The following is a 21,608-nucleotide window of genomic DNA, read 5'->3' as shown; positions in this document are numbered from 1 at the left end:
GGTTTCTTGTAAAATGATGTCAGATATAGTCAATAGTTGGGATGAAAAACCCAATCCTTATTGGAAATGACATCAAATCATGTCTCTTTGTGAAATTACTTGATTCATCTGATTCTAGATTTGTCATGATGATTGAGATGTGAAATGAGGCTGCATTTCCATCTTCTAATGACATTTTGTGCCCCTTGTGGTGTGATAAGGCTCAATTTTCATGCTCTTGCTAAAGAAGTAGAATTATCTTTGTAGGTTAGCTTTTTCATCAGTTTCATATTGTTCTTCACCAACAATCGAAGATTGTAGCATATATATAAGCAGTTGCTTTTATATTTGATCAGGTTGTTGATACTGCCCATGGTAAATTGACAGCATAATCCTCACTCTCTTTTTCCATATTGCAGGATTCTCCAACAAGATGACAAGGGATGCAGATGCTGAGCTTCATTCGCTTAATGGTTTTCTGGCTTATGGTCAAATATATGACTAGTTCAACTCAAAGTACTCTCTGAGCTTCCATTTTTCCTAGAAGTTCGTTTTCTTTTAGTTTTTCTCGGTCATGTTAGAATAGGTTATAGCATTCCCAATTATTAGTCAAGTTATTCATCATAGATGGCTGAAGCTGGTAGAACAAAAATAAATGGATTCTTTCCATTTCTTTCATGATGTGTTGGTTTAAGTCTTCTTCTTATTCAGTATATGCCTAGACAGTATAAAATGGTTTGCAATATTAAAAAGCTGTCAGTGGAGAACTTAGAAGAAATGTCACAACCAGAGAGGGACTTGATAATTTACCTCCCCAAATTTAGGGAAAGTGAAGGGAAAAAAAGGTTAATTACTCAATATTTTTATTGAATTATGTATGAACTATATATAATTTATTTTTTTATAATTAGTAATTACATATACATATATACGTGTCTCCATTTTTTAAAACTAAACAAATGAAATATTATACTTAAAAATAAAAGTATTGTGAAGGGAGGCTAGAAAGCAGCAGGAGCAAAGAATGACATGGCCAGTCCTACAAGACCAAAAGAAGCCATGAAAGGGGGAGCTTTGTTAGGGCAAGGACAAAGGTCGTCATCATCATCTGTTGTTGATGGAGATGGAGGTTTTGTTGCAGAAACCCTAATCACATTGATATCAATCCTTTGGCCTTCTTGGCAATGGCCCGGAAACCCACATATGAAAAAGTGGTGGCCATAATTGTTGATCTTTATTGAATCATTTCCTGTGTTGAAGGTTTCTAGAGGAGTCCCTGCCATTGCATTGCATGACTTGTACATCTCATCTGTCACTCTCATCACATTGTGGAACTCAGGATTGTACTCAAAAACTGCTCACACAAATTCCCACATCAGTTTTCTGGTCTCCTTCTAATTTATACCAAGAATTCTTTCATATTGATATCACATGAAAAAGTTGTTTAAAAACACTGAATAACAATTGGGGGAAACAAAGGGTTAAAGGGTATTTTTGTCATAAAAACTAAGAGCATTTTAAGGTGCCCATAACTCTTTCAAATATATTTCTCGGGCAAAACTGCACTCTAATCCAGAAATAAATATTCAATGTGATATTTTCCTATGATCTCATATGAAAGGCTGTTTCTAACTAGTAGAAAACTTGGGAGTGAAGAATTACCAGAAGTGAACAAAATGAGATTTAGCAATTGAGATTTATAGGACTTACTGATGGTGTCACCAGCTTTGAAGTTCTTGGAAGCAACCCAATTGCTGTAGTCCACGTGGCCAATGGAGGTCCAACCAGCAGAGTCTCCAACCTTGTACACTGCTCCATCAGACATTATCACCATCACCATTATGGTCATTGTCATCAACAGAACAATATTATTTCTCTGTACCAAAGACATATCTCTAAGCTATCTGAAGCAATTAAGATTAATTCCTTTCTTCTGTATTTAATTTCCTTCTACTGTGTTTTGAGAATTAAGGAGGTTCTTCCCTTTTTATATATCACTTTGATTAAGGAGATTCATTAGGGTTTTGAGGTTGCAATTTGATTAATGGAAAATGGAAAGAAGATTATGGTTAAGAAATGACTTGTAATAACAGTTAAATGCGATTATCATCATAACAATATTGCTAAAAAAAGAAAATTAATTTTGACATGTCTCTTTCTCTTTTTGGTAATTAGTTATGATCATTATCCTCCTTGCAGTGGATTAGTTTTTAGCTGTTGTTATGTGTTAGGTGGTATGGATGTGCTGCTTCTGCACTTTTTCTGGAAGAGATATTTGAGCCTGCCATAAACACTATTTTTGTTAATTTTATTGGGATAGATTTAATTTGTTAAAACTAAATTTAGCAAATTAATCATTTAGAATTATGCAAATTTGTCGAGAATAAAGTCTAATTAATATAATTAGGGGCTTCTATTGGTCACATACCTCTTTCTCAATGTGGAACTTGTTTTTATACTAACTAAATTTAATACTCATGCGATGCACAAGAATATTAACTCTTTATTTAACTCTAAGAGAATGAAGGGGAAGGGGGGAAAATAAAAGTCCTAACAACTTCAATTATTTAAAAAAAAATACAAACTATATTATAAAATGTAAGAATTAAAAGTAAAATAATTAATTTAAAAGTTTCAACAACATACTTCAGTTTTTAAAATCAAACACATTAAAATCCCCATTCCCCTCAAATAATTAAACAAAATATAAAAATCAATAGAATTTAAATATCAATTAATTATTAATGATAGTAGAGTTTAGCAGGATGAATTAGTTCCTTACAATATAAGAAACAAAAATTCAAGTTTTCTTTACGGAAGGTACAATTTAAAATTTATTAATTGGATAAAATATCAAGAATTTTTAATAATATTTTTAATGAAAATCTATTTAACTATTAAAGATTTATTTACTTTTTGAATACATAGCCACAAATAAACCGTGCAAAAAAAATCATTTTAAAATATTCAACTTTTAGAAGGTGGAAGAATAGTATGGGTTACCTTAAGATATGTTTCCCTTCCAAGCCCATATATATTTTTGTGACTTTTTTTCCAATCAATTATGGAATGACCCAATCACTGTAAAATTACGGCAATCCTCCAACAGTAACTACAAAAGGAAGGAGATTGTTAGTGGACCCACAACACACTTAATTGACAGAGGAATAGTTGAGATATTTTCACTCGATCTCTACAGTGAAGATTGATGAGATTTACAAGAAAGGAAGATTCATTTAAATCTAAATAATTTTCATAGATAATGGTGAGAAGCCAATGTCTTCCCCTACACTTTTCAGCCCTCAAATGAATAATCAAATAGTAGGGTTTAGCATAAACACATTGGGGTTTTCGTTGTTGTGGTTCAAATGCAAAGTTGAGAATAGATTCCCCCCCCCCCAAACCAAAAAAAGGGCTAAAGAACAACAAATGAGCAAATTCACTGTTGCTTTATTTGAACTCTTGTGCCGATTTCTTTTAATAGAGAGCCATGGTTAAAGCTGTGCAGATTGTAGAATACAATAGATTAAATTCTGCCAAAATGTAAAAGATCTTTACATCATATAAATGGATTGTAAAAAAATTTAGTATCCAAGTTATCAAAGATTCCTGGTGAGCAAGCTAGTCTGTGTATTCGTTAGTTTCTCTAAATAATATTACAATCCAATGATGTATTAAAAGCCAAAAAATCTCTAATTTTTCTGAGAGAATTGTGAACCGATGGGTTGGAGAAAATTCATTTTAAATAAATGTGAGGGCTTCAGTGAAATCCAGATTAACGATAATGTTGAAATATTTCAATTTCTAACACATAGTAAGTTCTTAAAGAATAACCAAGAGTTTAGATGCATAGTTGGGCTCCTTTGGCATAGTAGCATGAATATTAACTTTGTTGGTAATATATCACAGGTTTACTTCCAATGTTACTTCAAATATTTTGCTTGCACTATGTAATCCCCCCCAAAAAAAAAAGCCTCTAGTGCGGTTTTCAGCCTTGCAAACAAGGAAATGCATCAAAATCTACAAGACATTGCTCTACAAATAAAGTTTACGTTTCTAACATTACATTTAATACATTCATAACATTTGAAATATACACCAAAAAATAAAAATGTGACTATATGCAAATCCAACAATACAAATCCAACATTTTCCACTATACATTGTTTTTATTTAAAAAAACAAAAGTAAGAGCATGTGGAATTCACTATCTCTACGAAACGTCGTCAATCAAGGTTACTTTTTCACACTTCACGTGAATCCATTTCCATTAAATTTCTTAAACCTACATTTTGTTTGGTCCATTATTGGCCAAAATGTCATTCATTCCAACTTGTTTTTATTCAACAAATCTCTTCCACAGCCAATGTTGCTTCCACACTCTGTCCGTCATGTCCTCAATCGGAACCTTCATCGTCTCCGGCAAAAGCACCATCATGAACAACGACATTATCAAAACCCACCCAGAGAAGAACAGGAAGATTCCATACCTCAAATGACACAGCATCGATGGAAAAGACTGCGCGATCACAAAAGTAAAGAGGAAGTTCGTGAAAACGGTGACGCTTTGGCCTGCAGATCGAACCCCCAACGGGAAGATCTCGGCGGGTATGACCCACCCCAATGGGCCCCACGACCAAGCGAAGGAGGAGACGAAGGTGCACACCATTACCACCACGAAGACGGCGAGGCCTTTAGAGAGCTCGGTGGGGTGATCCCTGGCGTTGATTCCGAGGATGACGGCAATGATTAATTGCGAGAGGAACATCTGGACGCCGGCTTCGAGGAGGAGCATGCGGCGACCGACCTTGTCGACGGCGTAGATGGAGATTAAGGTGGAGAGGACGTTAACGGCGCCGGTGATCACGGCGGAGTAGAGGGAAGCGTCGTCTTTGAAGCCTAGTGTCCGGAAGAGATGTGGAGCATAGAACATGATAGCGTTGATGCCTGTAAATTGCTGGAAAATCTGGGTTTGTAATGCAAAGATAGGAATAGATTTTATCAGTAATTTTTGCAGATACAGCAAAATGGTCATAAAAGAAATTGCTACATTTCAGTGTTAGTTGTTTTAGCAGTTCAAAGAGGGCTAAAAGAGTGAACTGGTCTGATCTTTCCATTTGAAGACGTGTGGGGTTCAAATTTATTTTTTTGAGGACGGAATGAATGGTTGGGTTTAGATTTTCTCTGCTTTTTTCTTAATCTTTCTAAAGTGGTCCTTACTTGAAGTGAAGAGAAAGCAAGCAATAAGCCAAATTCTAAGTGCAGTGCCGGATCTCAATTCGCTGCTAAACTTGCTTTTGTGCGTCTCACCGACTACAACTAGAGAGGATCTTATTTGCATATGATTCATCCATATCGTGTCTATGCAATGAAATGAAGATGAAATATAGATATGTGTACGCAGAGAAAAATAAAGATGGAGAGCAAGAGAGTGACCTGAAGAGTGACAGCGATGATAAGCCGAGGTTGGTTCCGGCGAATGAAGATTTTGCGGAAAGGGTGGTTCACCTGATTGGCCTCCTGGCTTGCCTGAAGCAAATCCATGAACTCACCCTCCACGTTTTCTGTACCTCTGAGTTTTCTCAGCACAGCTTTTCCTTCTTCCACGTGTCCTCTCTCTACCAGAGTATTCGGAGAGTCCGCCACCAGCAATGCAGCCGCCGTCAGCACCACCGCCGGTATTCCCGCCATTCCCAGCGATACTCTCCATCCCCATTCACCTTTTATCCTGTTAAATCACATCCATTCACCCCAATAGGTACTTCAAAATCACTTCAACATATGGGTATATACCGATAATCTTTATCTAGCATTACTTATTGCTATTTTCCACAATAATTTTTTTCCCCCGTATATGTGATTCAATTTTTTGAGAGTCATGTTGAATTTCGACTAATATAGGTCAAACTTACCCCAAACATGAAGTTGCTTAGGCCGAAACCGTAATTCGAGTCTTGACAGGCATGTTTCCAACATGTCATTATTAAATGCTTTGTAGTTTTTAATGTTTAATCATAGAACCTAATAGGCAATCATTAGGAAAATATTTGTAATGAACAAATCAAAACAGAGGACTTACTTGCTGGTGCCATAGTTAACGAGGTTAGCGAAGAGAATGCCAATGGTGACATTGAGCTGAAACAACATAATCACTGCCCCACGCACCCTTGATGGTGCAATTTCAGAAAGGAACACTGGCACAGCCTGCATACATTATATTATCAGAATCAGAATTAAAAATAAAAAAAATTAATCATTTGATCTTCATAGTTTTAATTCAATTATAATTTAATTCTTCAATTTTAATTCATTATAATTCAATCATTATAGTTTTAAACTTAATTGTAACCCATCTTTAAACTATAACTTTTACAACTCAATTCTCATAATTTTAATCACTTAAATTATTAGTCCTAATTTAAAAATAAAAATTAAAAATATTAAAACATGTTAAAATTTAGTACAAATATTTTAAATTACTAAAAGTTTCAATCTTTATAAAGATTGAATTTTTTAAGTCTTTATAATTTTATTTTTTAAATACAAGGACAAATATTTAAAAGAACTAAAACTATAAAAAATAAATTGCAAAAGTTAAAATTTAAAAATTGAATTACAATTCAATTAAAGCTATCAAAATTAAGTTTATAATAAGTTAAAGATTAAGTAGTGAGTTATAATTTGATCAAAAATTACAAAGGTCAAAATTAATTCTCCCAAAAATAAAATATTCATACACGCACAGATGGTCAACGGTGATATGATGAAACCTTAGGTATTAAATGATTACCAATTCACCAACTAGATATAGCTCCAAAGGGAAGCTTGTGTAATTAATTTAAAATTTTGTTTATGAGAAGCAAAAAAGTATATATATATAAATTTAATTCTTTAATTTTAATTCATTATAATTCAATCATTATAGTTTTAACTTAATTGTAATCCATCTTTAAAATATAACTTTTACAACTCAATTCTCATAATTTTAATCACTTAAATTATTAGTCCTATATTTTAAAAAATAAAATTAAAAATATTAAAAACATGTTAAAATTTAGTACAAATATTTTAAATTACTAAAAGTTTCAATCTTTATAAAGATTGAATTTTTAAGTCTTTATAATTTTATTCTTAAAATACAAGGACAAATATTTAAAAGAACTAAAACTATAAAAAATGAATTGCAAAAGTTAAAATTTAAAAATTGAATTACAATTCAATTAAAGCTATAAAAATTAAGTTATAATAAGTTAAAGATTAAGTATTGAGTTATAATTTGATCAAAATTACAAAGGTCAAAATTAATTCTCCCAAAAAAAATATTCATACACGCACAGATGGTCAACGGTGATATGATGAAACCTTAGGTATTGAATTGATTACCAATTCACCAACTAGATATAGCTCCAAAGGGAAGCTTGTGTAATTAATTTAAATTTTGTTTTATGAGAAGCAAAAAAGTATATATATATATTATAATATAATTAATGCACTGGGTTAAAAAATGAGAGAATGATCAACAAAGAGTTAAAGAAGTTTAAAAATTAAAAAAACGTGAATCCAAGGATGGCAAATAAATAATATATAATAAAATGTTGGTTTCACCTTTGAGATAAAGGTTGGATTGAATTAGGTCTTTTCTTACTTTTTTACAAGGGAAAATAGTTTTTGTTCCTTAAAATTGTGATCAACTACCAAGGTATTTTTTATTTTCTTATTAAGGAATCAATCCTTAAAATTATACTCACTTTATTTAAAAATATAAAGTGTTTTTAATCGAATTTTAATTCTCAATAAAATATTACTTACTTTCAAACTAACCTTATCTTTTCATATTTATCCCTATTAAATACCTTATAATAAATATAAAGTCATTATCAATAGGGGTACTTTTGAGAAAAAAAGTTAATGATTACATCTCAAAAGATTAAAAATATTTTACATTTTAAACATTCAATTTCTTAAAAAATTTCTTACATTTTTGAATGAGAGAGTAGTCAATTTTAATCATAATTTTCATGTTTATCAAATATCTCTCATATCAATGCCATGTCATTACTACACTAATAACGATGACTTATCTCAAAGGACTTCAATTAAAATTCACTATAATTTTAAGAACTAATTCCTTGACAAAATACATGGAGACTTTTAATCCAGGTTGATCAAAACTGTAAAGCTCTAAAATCACGTTTTCCCATTTTTTATTATAATTATATTTGATCAATAGATTATAAATATCATTAAAGTTAAAAAGAGCAAATAGATACAGGACTAACCTGGTTACCAAAGCCTATACCAAAACCTAGCAAGAGTCTGCCAATGATAAGCATGGGAAGGTCTTGTGCGGCTGCGCTAAACGCCGTGCCACTGAGAAAGAAAATGCCAGCTATGAGCATGCTCATCCTTCTTCCAAACTTCCTTGTCGTATAGGCTGCGACGATTGTCGCTGTCATCCCTGCCAGGTACAAAGACGACGTGAAAAGTTGGAGCCACTTGCTGTCGTATTGACAGTAAGTACCGTTATACCCTTCGTACTCCCCAGGGAAGAACTTTTTCAAGAATGGTGTCATCGATGTCAGTCCGCCTGATTCAATCCCACAACACATGAATTTCGGGATGCATCTTCTATACTACTGAATTCAAGCTTAGTAGAATAATACAATACAGTCCTTGAGTCGGTTTGCAAAATTTTTGACGAATTATAACTTGAAATTGCAATTAACAAATTCAAAATCAGTAGAGTCCTCTTCGATCACGGTTTCGACTCATATGAGAGAAGACGAAGAAGAGTTGAAGAAATGCACCTGAAACGCCGACGTCGTAGCCGAACATGAGGCCACCGGTGGCGGCCATGAAGCCGGACGTTAGGACAATCGAAGTGATCTTGGCCTCGAAGTTTCCATTGATGTTGCCGCTGATGGCGAAATCGCCGCCGGTCATGGCCGTTTAGGATCAAGACAGTCACACAGGTAGGTCGAACAGCGCAAACAATCAATCAAATCAATCAAAGCGAAAGTAAGACGGATAAGAAGAAGAACAATGAGAATGGAAGATGAGATAAGAATTAATGGGGTCTGAGTGGAGACGACAAATAGATATTAAAAACAATTAATGGGGTCTGAGCTGAGTGGAGACGATGAATAGATATTAAAAGGAAGCGGCTCCACCACGGCTGCCATCACTTCTCACGACGAAGCCAGTCAAAGCGACACAGGAGGAAGAACGAAGAGAGTGCTTTTGCGGAAAATTTTCAGTGGCAAATTTTTTCAAATGAGAATTCAAATTGGTTCTTATGAATTCCATCCAATAGTAGTTCTTCTCCGACCACCAATATAATAAGTTATTTTGATATTTTAATTTAAATTTTTCATATTAATGTTTTTAAATTTTGATGTTTTTTGGAAAAAGCTAATAATGGTAATGGTAATCTTCAATTTCTATCAAATTACAGAATGTTTTTCATTAAAAAATTAAAAAAAAAAAACTTCTAGTTTACAAGTTGAGTATACAAGGATTAATATAATTAGAAAAAAAAATAAATATACATATTTCTTACACTCGTAAAAAGGGTATTAAAAATAGCTAGGATTAAATGATAATAAAAGTATAGCAAATATTGAAAAAATTTAAATTTAATTATCAAGTATTTCTTATAAATAAAGTCTGATGTAGTAATTTTAACTTTTTATCCAAAGAAAATACTTCCTCCATTCAATATTATAAAAACTTTTTTTTTTCAAATATCATACTAAAAAATATAAAATATTTTGAATCTTTTAAAGTGTTTAATTAATTTTTTAATTGAAATACTATATTAAATAAGAATAAATATGTGAAGAGTATGTAATTTTAAAAATAATTAATAAACTTATAAATGTATAATTTCATTAAAAGTACATTATAATAGTCCCTCCATCTCAAATTATAAGATACTTTAAAAAAAAAAGACATTATTAATAATAGTTTTTTTAAATTACTCTTCAAGTGGAGAGAAAAAGAAAAATATTATACCGATTAAGTGTATTTAAAAGTTTATAATTTTATTTTAAAAAAATAAATCTGTATAATATTATTATTATATTTTATTAATATGTATAATTTTATTTAAATTATCTTATATTTGACATGAATGGAATATTAGACAAATGAAGCAAAAAAAAAAACATGGACCTGATGCGCAACTTCCTTCAAAGGAGGGTGGGAGAGAGAAGAAAGAGAGACAAATTGTACATTATACCCATTTTTTAAAAAAAATTACGGATGTTTGTTTTTAATTTAATGGTAGTAGCGTGGCGAAATTGTCTCAAATTTAATATTATAATTTTAAATGTATTAAATATGAGTTTAAAAAAAAATTTAAATCATCTCGATTTAAAAATTTAGGTCCAAATTATATATTAAACTATTAACCCATGAATATATATTCGTTTGGGTACCTTCATCTAAAAGCCAAAATGGGACCATACCTACACCTGCGTGGAGAAAAACGTGGAGAAAAAATAGTTGAAATAAGCACATTGTGATTTTTTTGTTTTTAACTGAGCACATGGTGATTTGAGTTCTTTTGGAATGATTTCTTTTTTTTTTTTTTGGGGGGGGGGGAGTAAAAAGGATAATAATAACTAATTCAAAAGGAGTACAAAGTCACGGCATAAATAAAACTAATCTTTCATCAACAACCTCCATTAAGGAATGGTGGTTTTTTATCAAAAGATGTACAAAATATTATTAAAAGAATGATAAGAATGAGCTAAAGAACAGGCAAAGTCAATTAGCCTTGCTAAAATGAAAATTTTAGAACTACTAATAATTTTAGTAATTATAAAAGTCTTTACATATCCCCTTCAATCTATCACCAGCATTAATAAAAACAATACCAACATACTCGTACACCACTGCACATTTTGTTATTTAAAAAAACAAAAGCAACATTTTTTTTTTGGCCGAAAAAAGCAAGAGTATGTGGAATTCACTGTTTCCATTCAAATTCTTACACCAAACCCAACATTTAGTTGAATTCTTCATCATGTCATTCATTCCAAATTTGATCATCAACATGCTCATGTTTTCATTCAACATCAACATGCTCATGTTTTCATTCAACAATCTTTTCCATAGCCAATGCTGCTTCCAAACTCTGTTCGTCATGTCCTCAATCGGCACGTTCATCGTCTCCGGCAAAAGCACCACGGTAAACAACGACATAATCAACACCCACCCAGAGAAGAACAGGAAGATTCCATACCTCAAATGACACAGCATCGACGGAAAAGACTGCGCGATCACAAAAGTGAAGAGGAAGTTCGTGAAAACGGTGATGCTTTGGCCTGCCGATCGAGTCCCCAACGGGAAGATCTCGCTGGGGATGAGCCACGCCAGTGGGCCCCACGACCAAGCGAAGGAGGAGACGAAAGTGCAGGCCATGACCACCACGAAGATGGCGAGGCCTTTAGAGAGCTCGGTGGGCCGATCCCTGGCGTTGATGCCGAGGATAACGGCTATGAGTACTAGCGAGAGGGACATTTGAACGCCGGCTTCAAGGAGAAGCGTGCGGCGGCCGACCTTGTCGACGGCGTAGATGGAGATCATGGTGGAGGAGACGTTGACGGCGCCGGTGATCACTGCAGAGTAGAGGGAGGCATCGCTTTGGAAGCCTAGTATCATGAAGGACTGGAGCATAGAACATAATCGAATTGATGCCTGTAAATTGGCTGAAAGGACTGGATTGCAGTGCAAAGAGGAACAGAGATTTTGATTAGCAAGATTCGGTAATACGGCAAAATGATTTAGGTAAATGAAATCCAATTTTTTGAAATCGCGATAGGATTCATCCATATTGTGTCTATTTCATTTTGGAATCGAGACAACGAAATGAAGGAGATGAGATAAGAGTTGTGAATATAGAGAAAAAAGGGGAGGAGAGCAAGAGAGTGACCTGAAGAGCGACAGTGATGATAAGGCGAGGCCGGTTCTGGCGAATGAAGAGGTTGTAGAAAGGGTTGTTCACCTGATTGGCCTCCTGGCTTGCGTGAAGCAAATACATGAACTCATCCTCCACGTTTTCTGTACCCCTGAGTTTTCTCAGCACAGCTTGTCCTTCTTCCACGTGTCCTCTCTCTATCAGACTATTCGGAGTGTCTGCCACCAGCAATGCCGCCGCCGTCAGCAGCACCGCTGGCACTCCCGCCATTCCCAGCGACACTCTCCATCCCCATTCCCCTTTTATCCTGTTCAATCCATTCACCTCAACAAAGTACTTCAAAATTATTTCAACAATCAAGCATCAATTTGTCTGTCGTATTTCACGGGTATGAATATATAACAATAGTTTTTATGGAAAATTTTAATCAAGGATTAGAGAAGAGATTTAATTTTAAATGAATCCAAAAATATTCTGAAAATTTCAGTTTAATCTAAAAAAAGTCAAAAAAATTTTTATGATAAAAAAACTAAAATACTCTTCAAGTGTTATGCAAAATCACTAATTAATTTTCTTATTGTACTTTTTAATTTATTAATATCATTTTAAAATTATATCTGTTTGTCAAACAATTAGTAACATTAGTTGTTAATTTATGTTGCGGTTTATGATTAAAAACTAATATCAAGTCTTATATAATTATTGACATGTCAACTTATATAATTTATAACTCATATTTGTAAATTAATAAGTAAAATAAAAAATTAATAACTAGTAATTTGCTAATAGGTTAAAGGTATTCTGATCTTTTCATCATTAAATTCTTTTGACTTTTCTACCTCAAATTAAATTGAAGTTTAAAAATATCTTTGGACCACCAAAAATTAAGCCTCTTTCTTGAATTTTAATTGAAATTCTTTCTTGAATTTTAATTTTTGGACCCACCAAAAACAAAGGCATTGAAACAGGACCGATCATTATCATTCATTGAATGATCAAGACAATAGAGTCAATGGTGCAGGTCTTAGTGAAACTGTAATCAACTCAGTCTGATTAACTTAAAACATGCGTTTCGGGCTTAGTGATGAGGGCAAATATATATATATATATATATATATATAATATTAATTTAACATGTTCATCCATCCAAAACTCTTGACTAAGCTGATTAAAGAATTGATGTACCGGTTCATTGTTCTAATTAGTCATCCCGGATTGAGTTTTAATATGGGAGAATCTCATCTAGAACCTCCTAAACTCACTTAATTTCAAAGAATGCCCAATAAAATCTGAACTGCAGGTTCACGGGACTCACTTAGAAAATATTTCTAAATATAAAAATGATTGAAGTGCTCCTAATTTGAGAAAAGAACATCTAGCATGGAAAAAAAAAATTATACATGTAAAGCCCAGACATTTCTTTTTTATAAAAATCAAACATTTTCTTGTAAAAAAACCGAGCATTTCCTTGTACTATAATATTTATCCAAGTTTCTCTAACAATTAACGAGCAAGCTCTAATTATTGACAAGGACGAGTTTATTCCTTTACAAGTGCATATATGGCTTCCACATGTATAGGTTCTGTGTTTATCCAAGGTTGGAAAAAATTTGGCAAAATAACAAGTAAATTTTGAATTTTTACCAAAAAAATGTTAGGTTTTCACATGCAAGGTTCAATATTGAAAAAATGATAATAAATTTTTTTAAAATTATATAAATGATAAGCTGGTCCTTCAAAATATTATAATTTTAATGAAATCCCTGTAGGCTTCTGTGTCAAAAAATTTTAAAATGAAAAGACTATTTTATTTTTATTAAAAATAATAAGCTTCAATTACAACTTTTATTTTGTAAATTATAAGAGTTGAACAAGAATCACAACTGATGAAGCATAATTTCTATTATTTAAAAACAAGTCTCAATCACAACTTTTACTTAAAAAATAATAACTTTTTTCTGGTGAAAAGTAAGAATTGAATAAAAAATCATAATTTATCAAGTATAATTTCTATTATTAAAAAATAAGTTTTCAAAATAACAAACACCATTAAAAATTTTTATTTAAATAATAATGACTTTTATTTAAAGAATTACAAGAATTAAACACAAAATCATAACTTATCAATAAAAGTAAAATAATTTTTTTAATTTAAAATTTATTGACAAAGAAGTTTCTAAAAACTTAATTAGAATTATGACATTTTAAAGAATTAGATTATCATTCATATAATTCAGAAAGATTTTACTATTATTTTCTCCTATGTATTTCCACACAAGATGTTCTCTCTTTTCCAAATCAGGAGTGTTTTAGTTATTTCATATTCAAAAATATTTTTCAATCAATCCTATGAACTTTTATGATAATATTCAGATTATATTGAGCTTTGATTCAAATTAAGTAGTTATAGGAGCTCTAGATATAATTCTCCTTTTTTAATATCATAGGCATGACCTATTGATTCAATTTTTTAAACCCACGTTGAATTTAGACTAATCCAGGTAAAACTCTTCCAAAACAAATTTTGTTTAAGTGTCAAATCAAATCACCTGACTGTATTGCACAGCCGATTTGTATAATTGCTTAGGCCAAAACCATAATGTTAGGGTGTGTTTTGGTAAACAGCTTTTGACATTTAAAAAATACTTTTAAACTTTTTAAATGTCAAAATTTATTTAAAAAATTTTTAATTTATCTAAATGACTTTTGAGATATAGATTGAAATGAAGTTTGAAAGTAAATTTTAAAACTTTATTTTGAGTTAGATTTCAAATGTTAAGTGTGAGATGGGCATTTAATGGGGCATTTAATTTGTTGTTGTTTGCTTTCTTCGCACAAGTTCACTTCACAATCTTTAAATTCTTTTTTGTCTCTACTCCTCTCAGTATCATCTATCATTTCTCCCATTGAACTTCTTCTATCTCCCTCTCCTCGCCATCAGTGCTCCATCATCCGATAATGAATGTTGAATATTAACAAATGGTGAACTATTTATTATATAATTTTTTTAATATATTAAACTTTATATTTTCTATTCTTATTATTTAGCATATTAAATTTTATGTTATTTAACTTTTCACATTTTTTAATATATTATATTTGTGTAACAACAATTATAAATTATCATAATTCAATATCATTCTTTATTATTGTATATTTAAAAGTTAATTTAAATAATTTTTAGTTTACCAAACTGACTTTTAAAAAAATATATTCAAATATAAATTTATAATAATTAACTTTTATTAAATTGATTTTTATCAAATAGACTTTCAGCAACTGAATTTTTAAAAAACTGAAAGCCAAACCCACAATGTTTCCAAACATGTCATTAATTAAATGCTTTGTAGCTTTTAATGTTCAATATAGCACCTTATTGCTCATTGGAAAGAATATTTGCAATGAACAAATCAAAACAGAGAGAGGACTTACTTGCTGCTGCTCCCATAGTTAACAAGGTTAGCGAAGAGAATACCAATTGTGATATTGAGCTGAAACAGTATATTAATTGCTCCTCGCATTCTTGTCGGTGCAATTTCAGAAAGGAACACTGGCACAGCCTACATATATTTATATATTATTGGAAAAAATAAAATAAAATACACATACACGCAGAGATTATCGATGATGATATGATGAAACCTAAGGTATTAAATTGATTGCCAATTCATCAACTGGATATAGTTGCAAAGGGAGAAGCTTGTGTAATTTAATCTTTGTTTTATGAGAAGGATAAAAGTATATATAGTTGATGCACCATGGAATCTAAGGATGCCAAATAAATAATATATAATGAAACGTGGGTTTCACCCACAGTCAAAAATATAAATTAGATTATATGGGTTGGCCTAAATAACCGATCATAAAAATTGAGTTGGGTTGAAAAATGTTGACTTAAATAAAAATGAGTTTTTTCTTGCTCAAATTAAATAATCCTTAAACCATATGAGCTAACTTCGATAGATAAGATTTGACCTATTTAACCCATGTTATTTAAAAAAATAAAATAAAAAAAGGTTGAACCACTTGACTTTTATCATAAATTGAATGGCATGGCTTATCACGGCCTTACCAGCTCAATTCATATTTTTTGTTGCAAACATTATGATGTAATATTTTGGTGCATCTAATATGAATTACGGAGAAATATCATATTAGAACCCATCATCATTATAGTTTTTTTTTTTGAATTTATGAAAAAAATGAACTGACTAAAAAGGAATTAACAAATTAACCCATTTAACTTGTCAATTCAAAATTGAGTTGGGTTGTAACTTTTTAAACCATAAAAAAAAATAACATGGACTGAATTCAATTTATATTTTTTTCAACTCATATGATCTGATTTAACTTATATTTTCAACTCTAGTTTCACCCTTAGACATTGAGATTGGATTGAGTTTTTTTTTTTTTTTTGTTAATACAATCCTTTTGTTTATAAAACACACACACACACTTAGGACTAACCTGGTTACTAAAACCAATACCACAACCAAGCAAGAGTCTGCCAATGAAGAGCATGGGGGTGTTTTGAGCAGCTGCACTAAACGCAGTTCCGCAGAGAAACAAGATGCCAGCCAAGAGCATGCTCATTCTTCTCCCAAATTTTCTTGTCGTATAAGCTGCGAAAATTGTCGCTGTCATCCCTGCCAGGTACAAAGACGACGTGTACACTTGGAGCTCCTGGTTGTCGTATTGGCAGTAATTACACTTCGGCCCTCCCGCCCTGATGTGCTGTTGTACACCACAGGGAAAAACTTCTCCAAGAATGGTCCCATAGTCGTCAGTCCACCTGATTCAATCTCTCATCACAGCACACCATTTTTTCTCGTGAGGGAAAATTATAATTTTCTGGAATTCAAAGTTTCTGACATGTATTATCTTGTAACTAAATTATAGTTTAGAGAAAATAATATATCCCCATAGACTCAAATTTCAGACGAATTCTATTAAAATGTATTTAAAAATTATATATATCTCTGAAATATATGCTCCCTCTGCATTCATAATTGTAAAACACTTTAATTGATTTACATCCTTAATAATTTGGTTAATAATATTTAAAAATAACATCCCTTTTGTTTTGTCAAAATACAAAGACTACCCATTTATTTCAAAGCTTACACTTTAATCCAAAATTTAACATTGTTAAAAATATTTTGTTTAATATTTTTAAATATTAAATTTTTATTTGCAATAATGTTGATAAATTTAAAATTATTAAGTTTTCCTTATAGTTTAACCATCTATCCCCCAATTTAAAGGCATCTAACTGATAAAAATGAATTGAATTACTATTTTTCATTATAAATATGATAAAATTCATTAATATATATATATATATATATCACAAATGTGAAAATCATCACACCCTCTAAAAATATTATGAATTATAATTTTTAACCTTATGATGCTCATACATTCTCTTTAATCATTTTATTTTTATTTTTAATTTTTCAATCAATTTTTGTTAGGATGGAAACTGTACCGAACTGTGTGTAGGTACGTCCCTCGATCCAAAGTAATTTGGAGATTAGATTCTTTCCTCCTCAGTCATGGCTTCGATTCCACGATTACTTCCTCCCACTTCTTAGCTTCTCGGCTGATTCGTTTGTGTTCTGCCATTTTTTCTTTTACTTGTTCGTATTGTTCTGGACTCGCTCGTCTCTCCGCCCCCTTTTTTATTTCAAATTTCTTTTTTGCTTGTTGTGATTTTATCTTTTTAATATATTGTCATGTTAATCTTTTATCATTATATGATGCTGATGAGGATGTCACGTAAGTATTAGTTGTGACACATGAGTTAGGTCTAGTCTAATTTACTAACAGCAAGGATAAAGTTTTTAGATGGATCAAACTTTACAGATTTGAGATTATGATGAGTTTTGTTTGAAGAATTAAGTCATATCCAAGTAAGAATCAAATAAATAATTTTTTCTATGTTATTAAAATATAATATAATATATATATATATATATATTGGAGGGATAAAATTGAAAATTTCATGAAATTTTTAAAATTTAATAAATTTTAAAATTTTTGGTTTTTATTCCTGTAAAGTATGGTTTGTTTGTTTCTTAAATGAATGGACAAGTAAAAAGATATTTTTCTACACCCACAAATAACCTAATTTTTAAAAGAAATATCTTTCTCGTGACAAATTCATATTCATATTATCCATAAAAATTAAAAAAAAAAAACACATAAAATTTGGGATGCATCTTGCCCATCTTCTATACTATGGAACGAAAACCGAGTAGAGTATAATACAGTCCATGGGCTCGTTTCCCAATTTTTTTTTTTTTTTTACAAATTGCGACTTGAAATTGCAATTAACATCTGAAAAATCAATTAAGTCCTCTTCGGTCACGATTTCGGTTCATATGAGAAAGACGACGAAGAAGAAGTTGAAGAAATACACCTGAAACGCCGATGCCGTAGCCGAACAAGAGGCCACCGGTGGCGGCCATGAAGCCGGAAGTTAAGACAATCGAAGTGATCTTTGCCTCGAAGTTTCCGTCGACGCTGCTGGTTCTGGTGATGAAATCCCCGCCAGTCATGGCCGTTTCGCATCAAGACAGGTGGGTCACCGCACAAACAATCAATCAAATCAATAAAAGCGAAAGTAAGAAGATGAAGACGAAGACGAAGAAGAAGAGTAGCAGAACATTGGAGGAGGAGCAACGGAGCGGAGAGAATGAATCGAGGAAGTGGCCTCAATACGTTTCGAGACGAAGCCTGTTAATGCCGTAATCCGAATAAGGACAAATTTGGAAGAAATGAAGAGAGGCCGTCTCGTGGGAGATTTTCAGTCGCAAATTTTCCAAATTAATGTTTTTTTTAATTTCGAAATTTTGTTTTTAAAAAAATAAACTAAATTCACAGTGTAAATCACAAATTTTTATCAAATTACAGATGTTTACAATAAAAAAAAATTAGTTCGGTACGAGAATTAGTAGGATTAAATTAAATTCAAAAATATTTTAAAATATATTTTATTCGTTAAAAAATGTAAAGTATTTTTAGAAGAATTAAATATTAAAAAATGTATGGTATTAATATATCAAGGTGTAATTATTTTTTTTTCAAAAGCGGCCCTATTGATAATGACTTTATATTTATTATAGAGTATTTAATAGGGATAAATATAGAAAGATAAGGTTACTTTGAAAGTAGGTAACTATTTTATTAGGAGATAAAATTCAATTAATAATGTCTTATATTTTTTAATGGAGAGAATGCATATTTTTTTAAAGATAAAATATACATATTTCTTAGTTACGCTTTTAAAAGGGTATTGAAAATAGTCATGGTTAAATAATAATAATAATAATAATAATAATAAAAGTATAACAAATATTGAAAAATTTCAAATTTGACTATCAAATATTCTGATAAATAAGCTCCAAGATAATAGTTTCTATCGTAAATAAATCATGGATAAGAGAAGAATGGATATGAGATGAAGATCAATCGCTGTTTATTGTCTCTGATAATGACTCTTAACCGATACAAATTAACTATTAGGTCAAGGTCATACTATTTATAAATAGTATTTTTTTTAAAAAAGGTATTGATATATTATGTATGAATGTGAATGAATCATGAAAGGCGGATAGGATAAAACTTTAGCCTAATTTAAAATTTGGTTTCTTTTATAAAAAAGACTAAAACAGGTAACCTGTGGTTTAGTTTAATCCAAACTTAACTTGGAGTTAAATAGGATTAAAATTGATTCATAAAACTTAAAAACTAATCTCGATAGTCTAATACTTTACTTTGCTTCTTTCTTTCTCTCTATGAAAGGCAACAATTCATTTTAACATGACAAACTCAATTAATATAACCAAAATACTTATAACTATATAAAAATCATTACACAAAAATTAAAAACTAATCATAATAAATCTATAATAATCTCCAACTAAAACAAAAGACATTTCAATTATAATTCAAATGATTTAAATTTATAACAACATTCAACGAACTTTAATAACATATCTAATAACAATAAGAAGTTAAAAACAAACTTCAATCAATCTTCAATCAATTGTCTTCTCCAACATCAATTGCACTTGACACATCTGTCCAAAAAAAAAAATATATGCACATATATAAAGTGACTAGTAAGTGAAAACATATAATGTATAAATTTAAATTGAGAGACATAAGATTGAGGACATTACCTATTAGGAAAGGAATTAAAGTGAAAAAACTTGAGTTCAACTCAACACTTGAGCTTCAAATTATAATTACAATTATATTAAAAATAATTATATTATAATTATAATTATATTAAAATAATTTTATAAGACTAGACTAGACTATGTGATTTGAAATTTGGTCTCCTATTCAATTTAACTTGAAGATAAAGTCTAATCTCAATCTTTTTACTCCTTCAAGTCATTTTTTTTAAGACAAGACTAGATCGGGTTTGTTTGGATTGAACTATGTTATACAAGATTGAAGTACTTTTACACAGCCCTACCTACACTTTATCAATAATAACAAGTCTTATTAAACTTAAACATTATGATGATTAGTTTTGCAATAGCATATTCAATTTGGTGGAATTTATTGATCCACCCTTAATGATAATTGGGTCATTATGTCGGAGCAATCAGCTAAAATCTAACATATTCCAGATTGATTACAAATGACGGGAAGTCATGAATTGTGAACTATGTTTGGTTCCAGAACAGGAAGTCTTCCATCGCATTCATTGTGAAATATTCCATCGCATTAAATCCTTCCATCATGGAACAAATTACGATGATTGGATTTTCCTTTTTTACAATGGCGTCTCCACACTGTAAATAGCTGAAGTAAAAACACAACCCAAAGCAAGAACCTTTTTTTAGTGTTTATTCTTCCTCTCTCTCTCTTTTCTCTTTTTGAGGCATCTATTGTGCAACTTAGAAAAGATTCCAATAGATCGATCTCATATGGATAGTTAGATAGATTTATAATGGTTGGATCTAACAAAACTCTAACCCAAGTCCATTTTTTGGGTATATTATTTTAAAAAAAACTTATATATTTAATATTATACATTTAAGATATTTATTTTTAATTAAATCAAGACATGCATATTATTTATAGATTATTTATTCTATAATAAATTTTTGTTGTTAATATTATCAACATATTAAAATTTACTTATTTTGATTTACTTGGATAAAAGTATATTAAAATTATAAAATTAAATATATACACAAGTCTCTTAATTTCTATGTAAAATAAGATTCATGAGACATGTGTTGATGCATAAACATTATCAAAAGTCAACTCTAAATCTTTAGAAAACAGCACTATTCACATATTGTAAGTAGTATACCTTATTTTTTAAACTATGTGCAATACATAATAGACATATCTTTTTGTTATAAGGCTAAAATATATTTTTGCTTCCAAACTATTATAAGAGGAGCACGCGGTGTTTTAAATTATTTATTATAGTAATTTTATCTCTAAAATAATTAAAACATAATATATTTGTCCCTAACATTAAATTCCTTAATGTTGACTGTTAAAAATACTGACTGAAACTTAAACCTAAGTGAAAATGCCACATAACATGCTAGGTAAAGCTAAGTTAAGATGTATTTTGCTTTTAAAATATTCTCAGAGGAATACTTCCTAAACTATTTATCATATAGCAATTTTGCTACTAAGATAATTAAACCATAACATATTTTTAGACCCA

At 30.7% G+C, this 21,608-nt stretch overlaps 2 protein-coding genes and 1 pseudogene across 3 annotated transcripts; all 3 read right to left on the bottom strand.

Annotated features, from left to right (window-relative positions):
• Positions 1–18,691, bottom strand: part of LOC129319274 (sugar transport protein 13-like) — a 38,472-nt pseudogene extending 19,781 nt beyond the window's left edge.
• Positions 981–1,870, bottom strand: LOC129320060 (mavicyanin-like). The gene is made up of 2 exons (XM_054965208.1): positions 1,690–1,870; positions 981–1,333 (listed from the first exon to the last, which is right to left on the bottom strand). Exons 1-2 carry the CDS (start codon positions 1,868–1,870, stop codon positions 981–983), a joined length of 534 nt encoding a protein of 177 aa, XP_054821183.1.
• LOC129319275 (sugar transport protein 13-like) lies at positions 4,016–9,225 on the bottom strand. 2 transcript variants are annotated; one of them, XM_054964288.1, is made up of 5 exons: positions 8,787–9,225; positions 8,259–8,437; positions 6,059–6,183; positions 5,416–5,707; positions 4,016–4,945 (listed from the first exon to the last, which is right to left on the bottom strand). In XM_054964288.1, exons 1-5 carry the CDS (start codon positions 8,920–8,922, stop codon positions 4,319–4,321), a joined length of 1,359 nt encoding a protein of 452 aa, XP_054820263.1. In that variant the 5' UTR covers positions 8,923–9,225; the 3' UTR covers positions 4,016–4,318. The 2 variants fall into 2 exon arrangements, with proteins under 2 accessions (XP_054820263.1, XP_054820262.1); XM_054964287.1 differs by having other exon boundaries at positions 8,259–8,566; positions 8,787–9,224.
• Positions 18,692–21,608: the final 2,917 nt, after the last annotated feature.

Source organism: Prosopis cineraria, unplaced genomic scaffold (genome assembly GCF_029017545.1).
Source record: "Prosopis cineraria cultivar Desert tree isolate PC_DT_omini unplaced genomic scaffold, ASM2901754v1 PC9, whole genome shotgun sequence".
In the NCBI taxonomy this organism is placed as follows: domain Eukaryota; kingdom Viridiplantae; phylum Streptophyta; class Magnoliopsida; order Fabales; family Fabaceae; genus Prosopis; species Prosopis cineraria.
This window is presented reverse-complemented; position numbering and strand designations above follow the sequence as displayed.

Coding starts and splice junctions, on each gene's coding strand:
- LOC129319275 (XM_054964287.1), bottom strand. CDS start 8,922: ATGACCGGCGGCGATTTCGCCATCAGCGGCAACATCAATGGAAACTTC. Junction 6,184..8,258: donor GTATAGGCTTTGGTAACCAG/GTTAGTCCTGTA, acceptor TAATGTATGCAG/GCTGTGCCAGTGTTCCTTTC. Junction 5,708..6,058: donor GTTAACTATGGCACCAGCAA/GTAAGTCCTCTG, acceptor GTGATTTAACAG/GATAAAAGGTGAATGGGGAT.
- LOC129320060 (XM_054965208.1), bottom strand. CDS start 1,870: ATGTCTTTGGTACAGAGAAATAATATTGTTCTGTTGATGACAATGACC. Junction 1,334..1,689: donor CAAAGCTGGTGACACCATCA/GTAAGTCCTATA, acceptor TTGTGTGAGCAG/TTTTTGAGTACAATCCTGAG.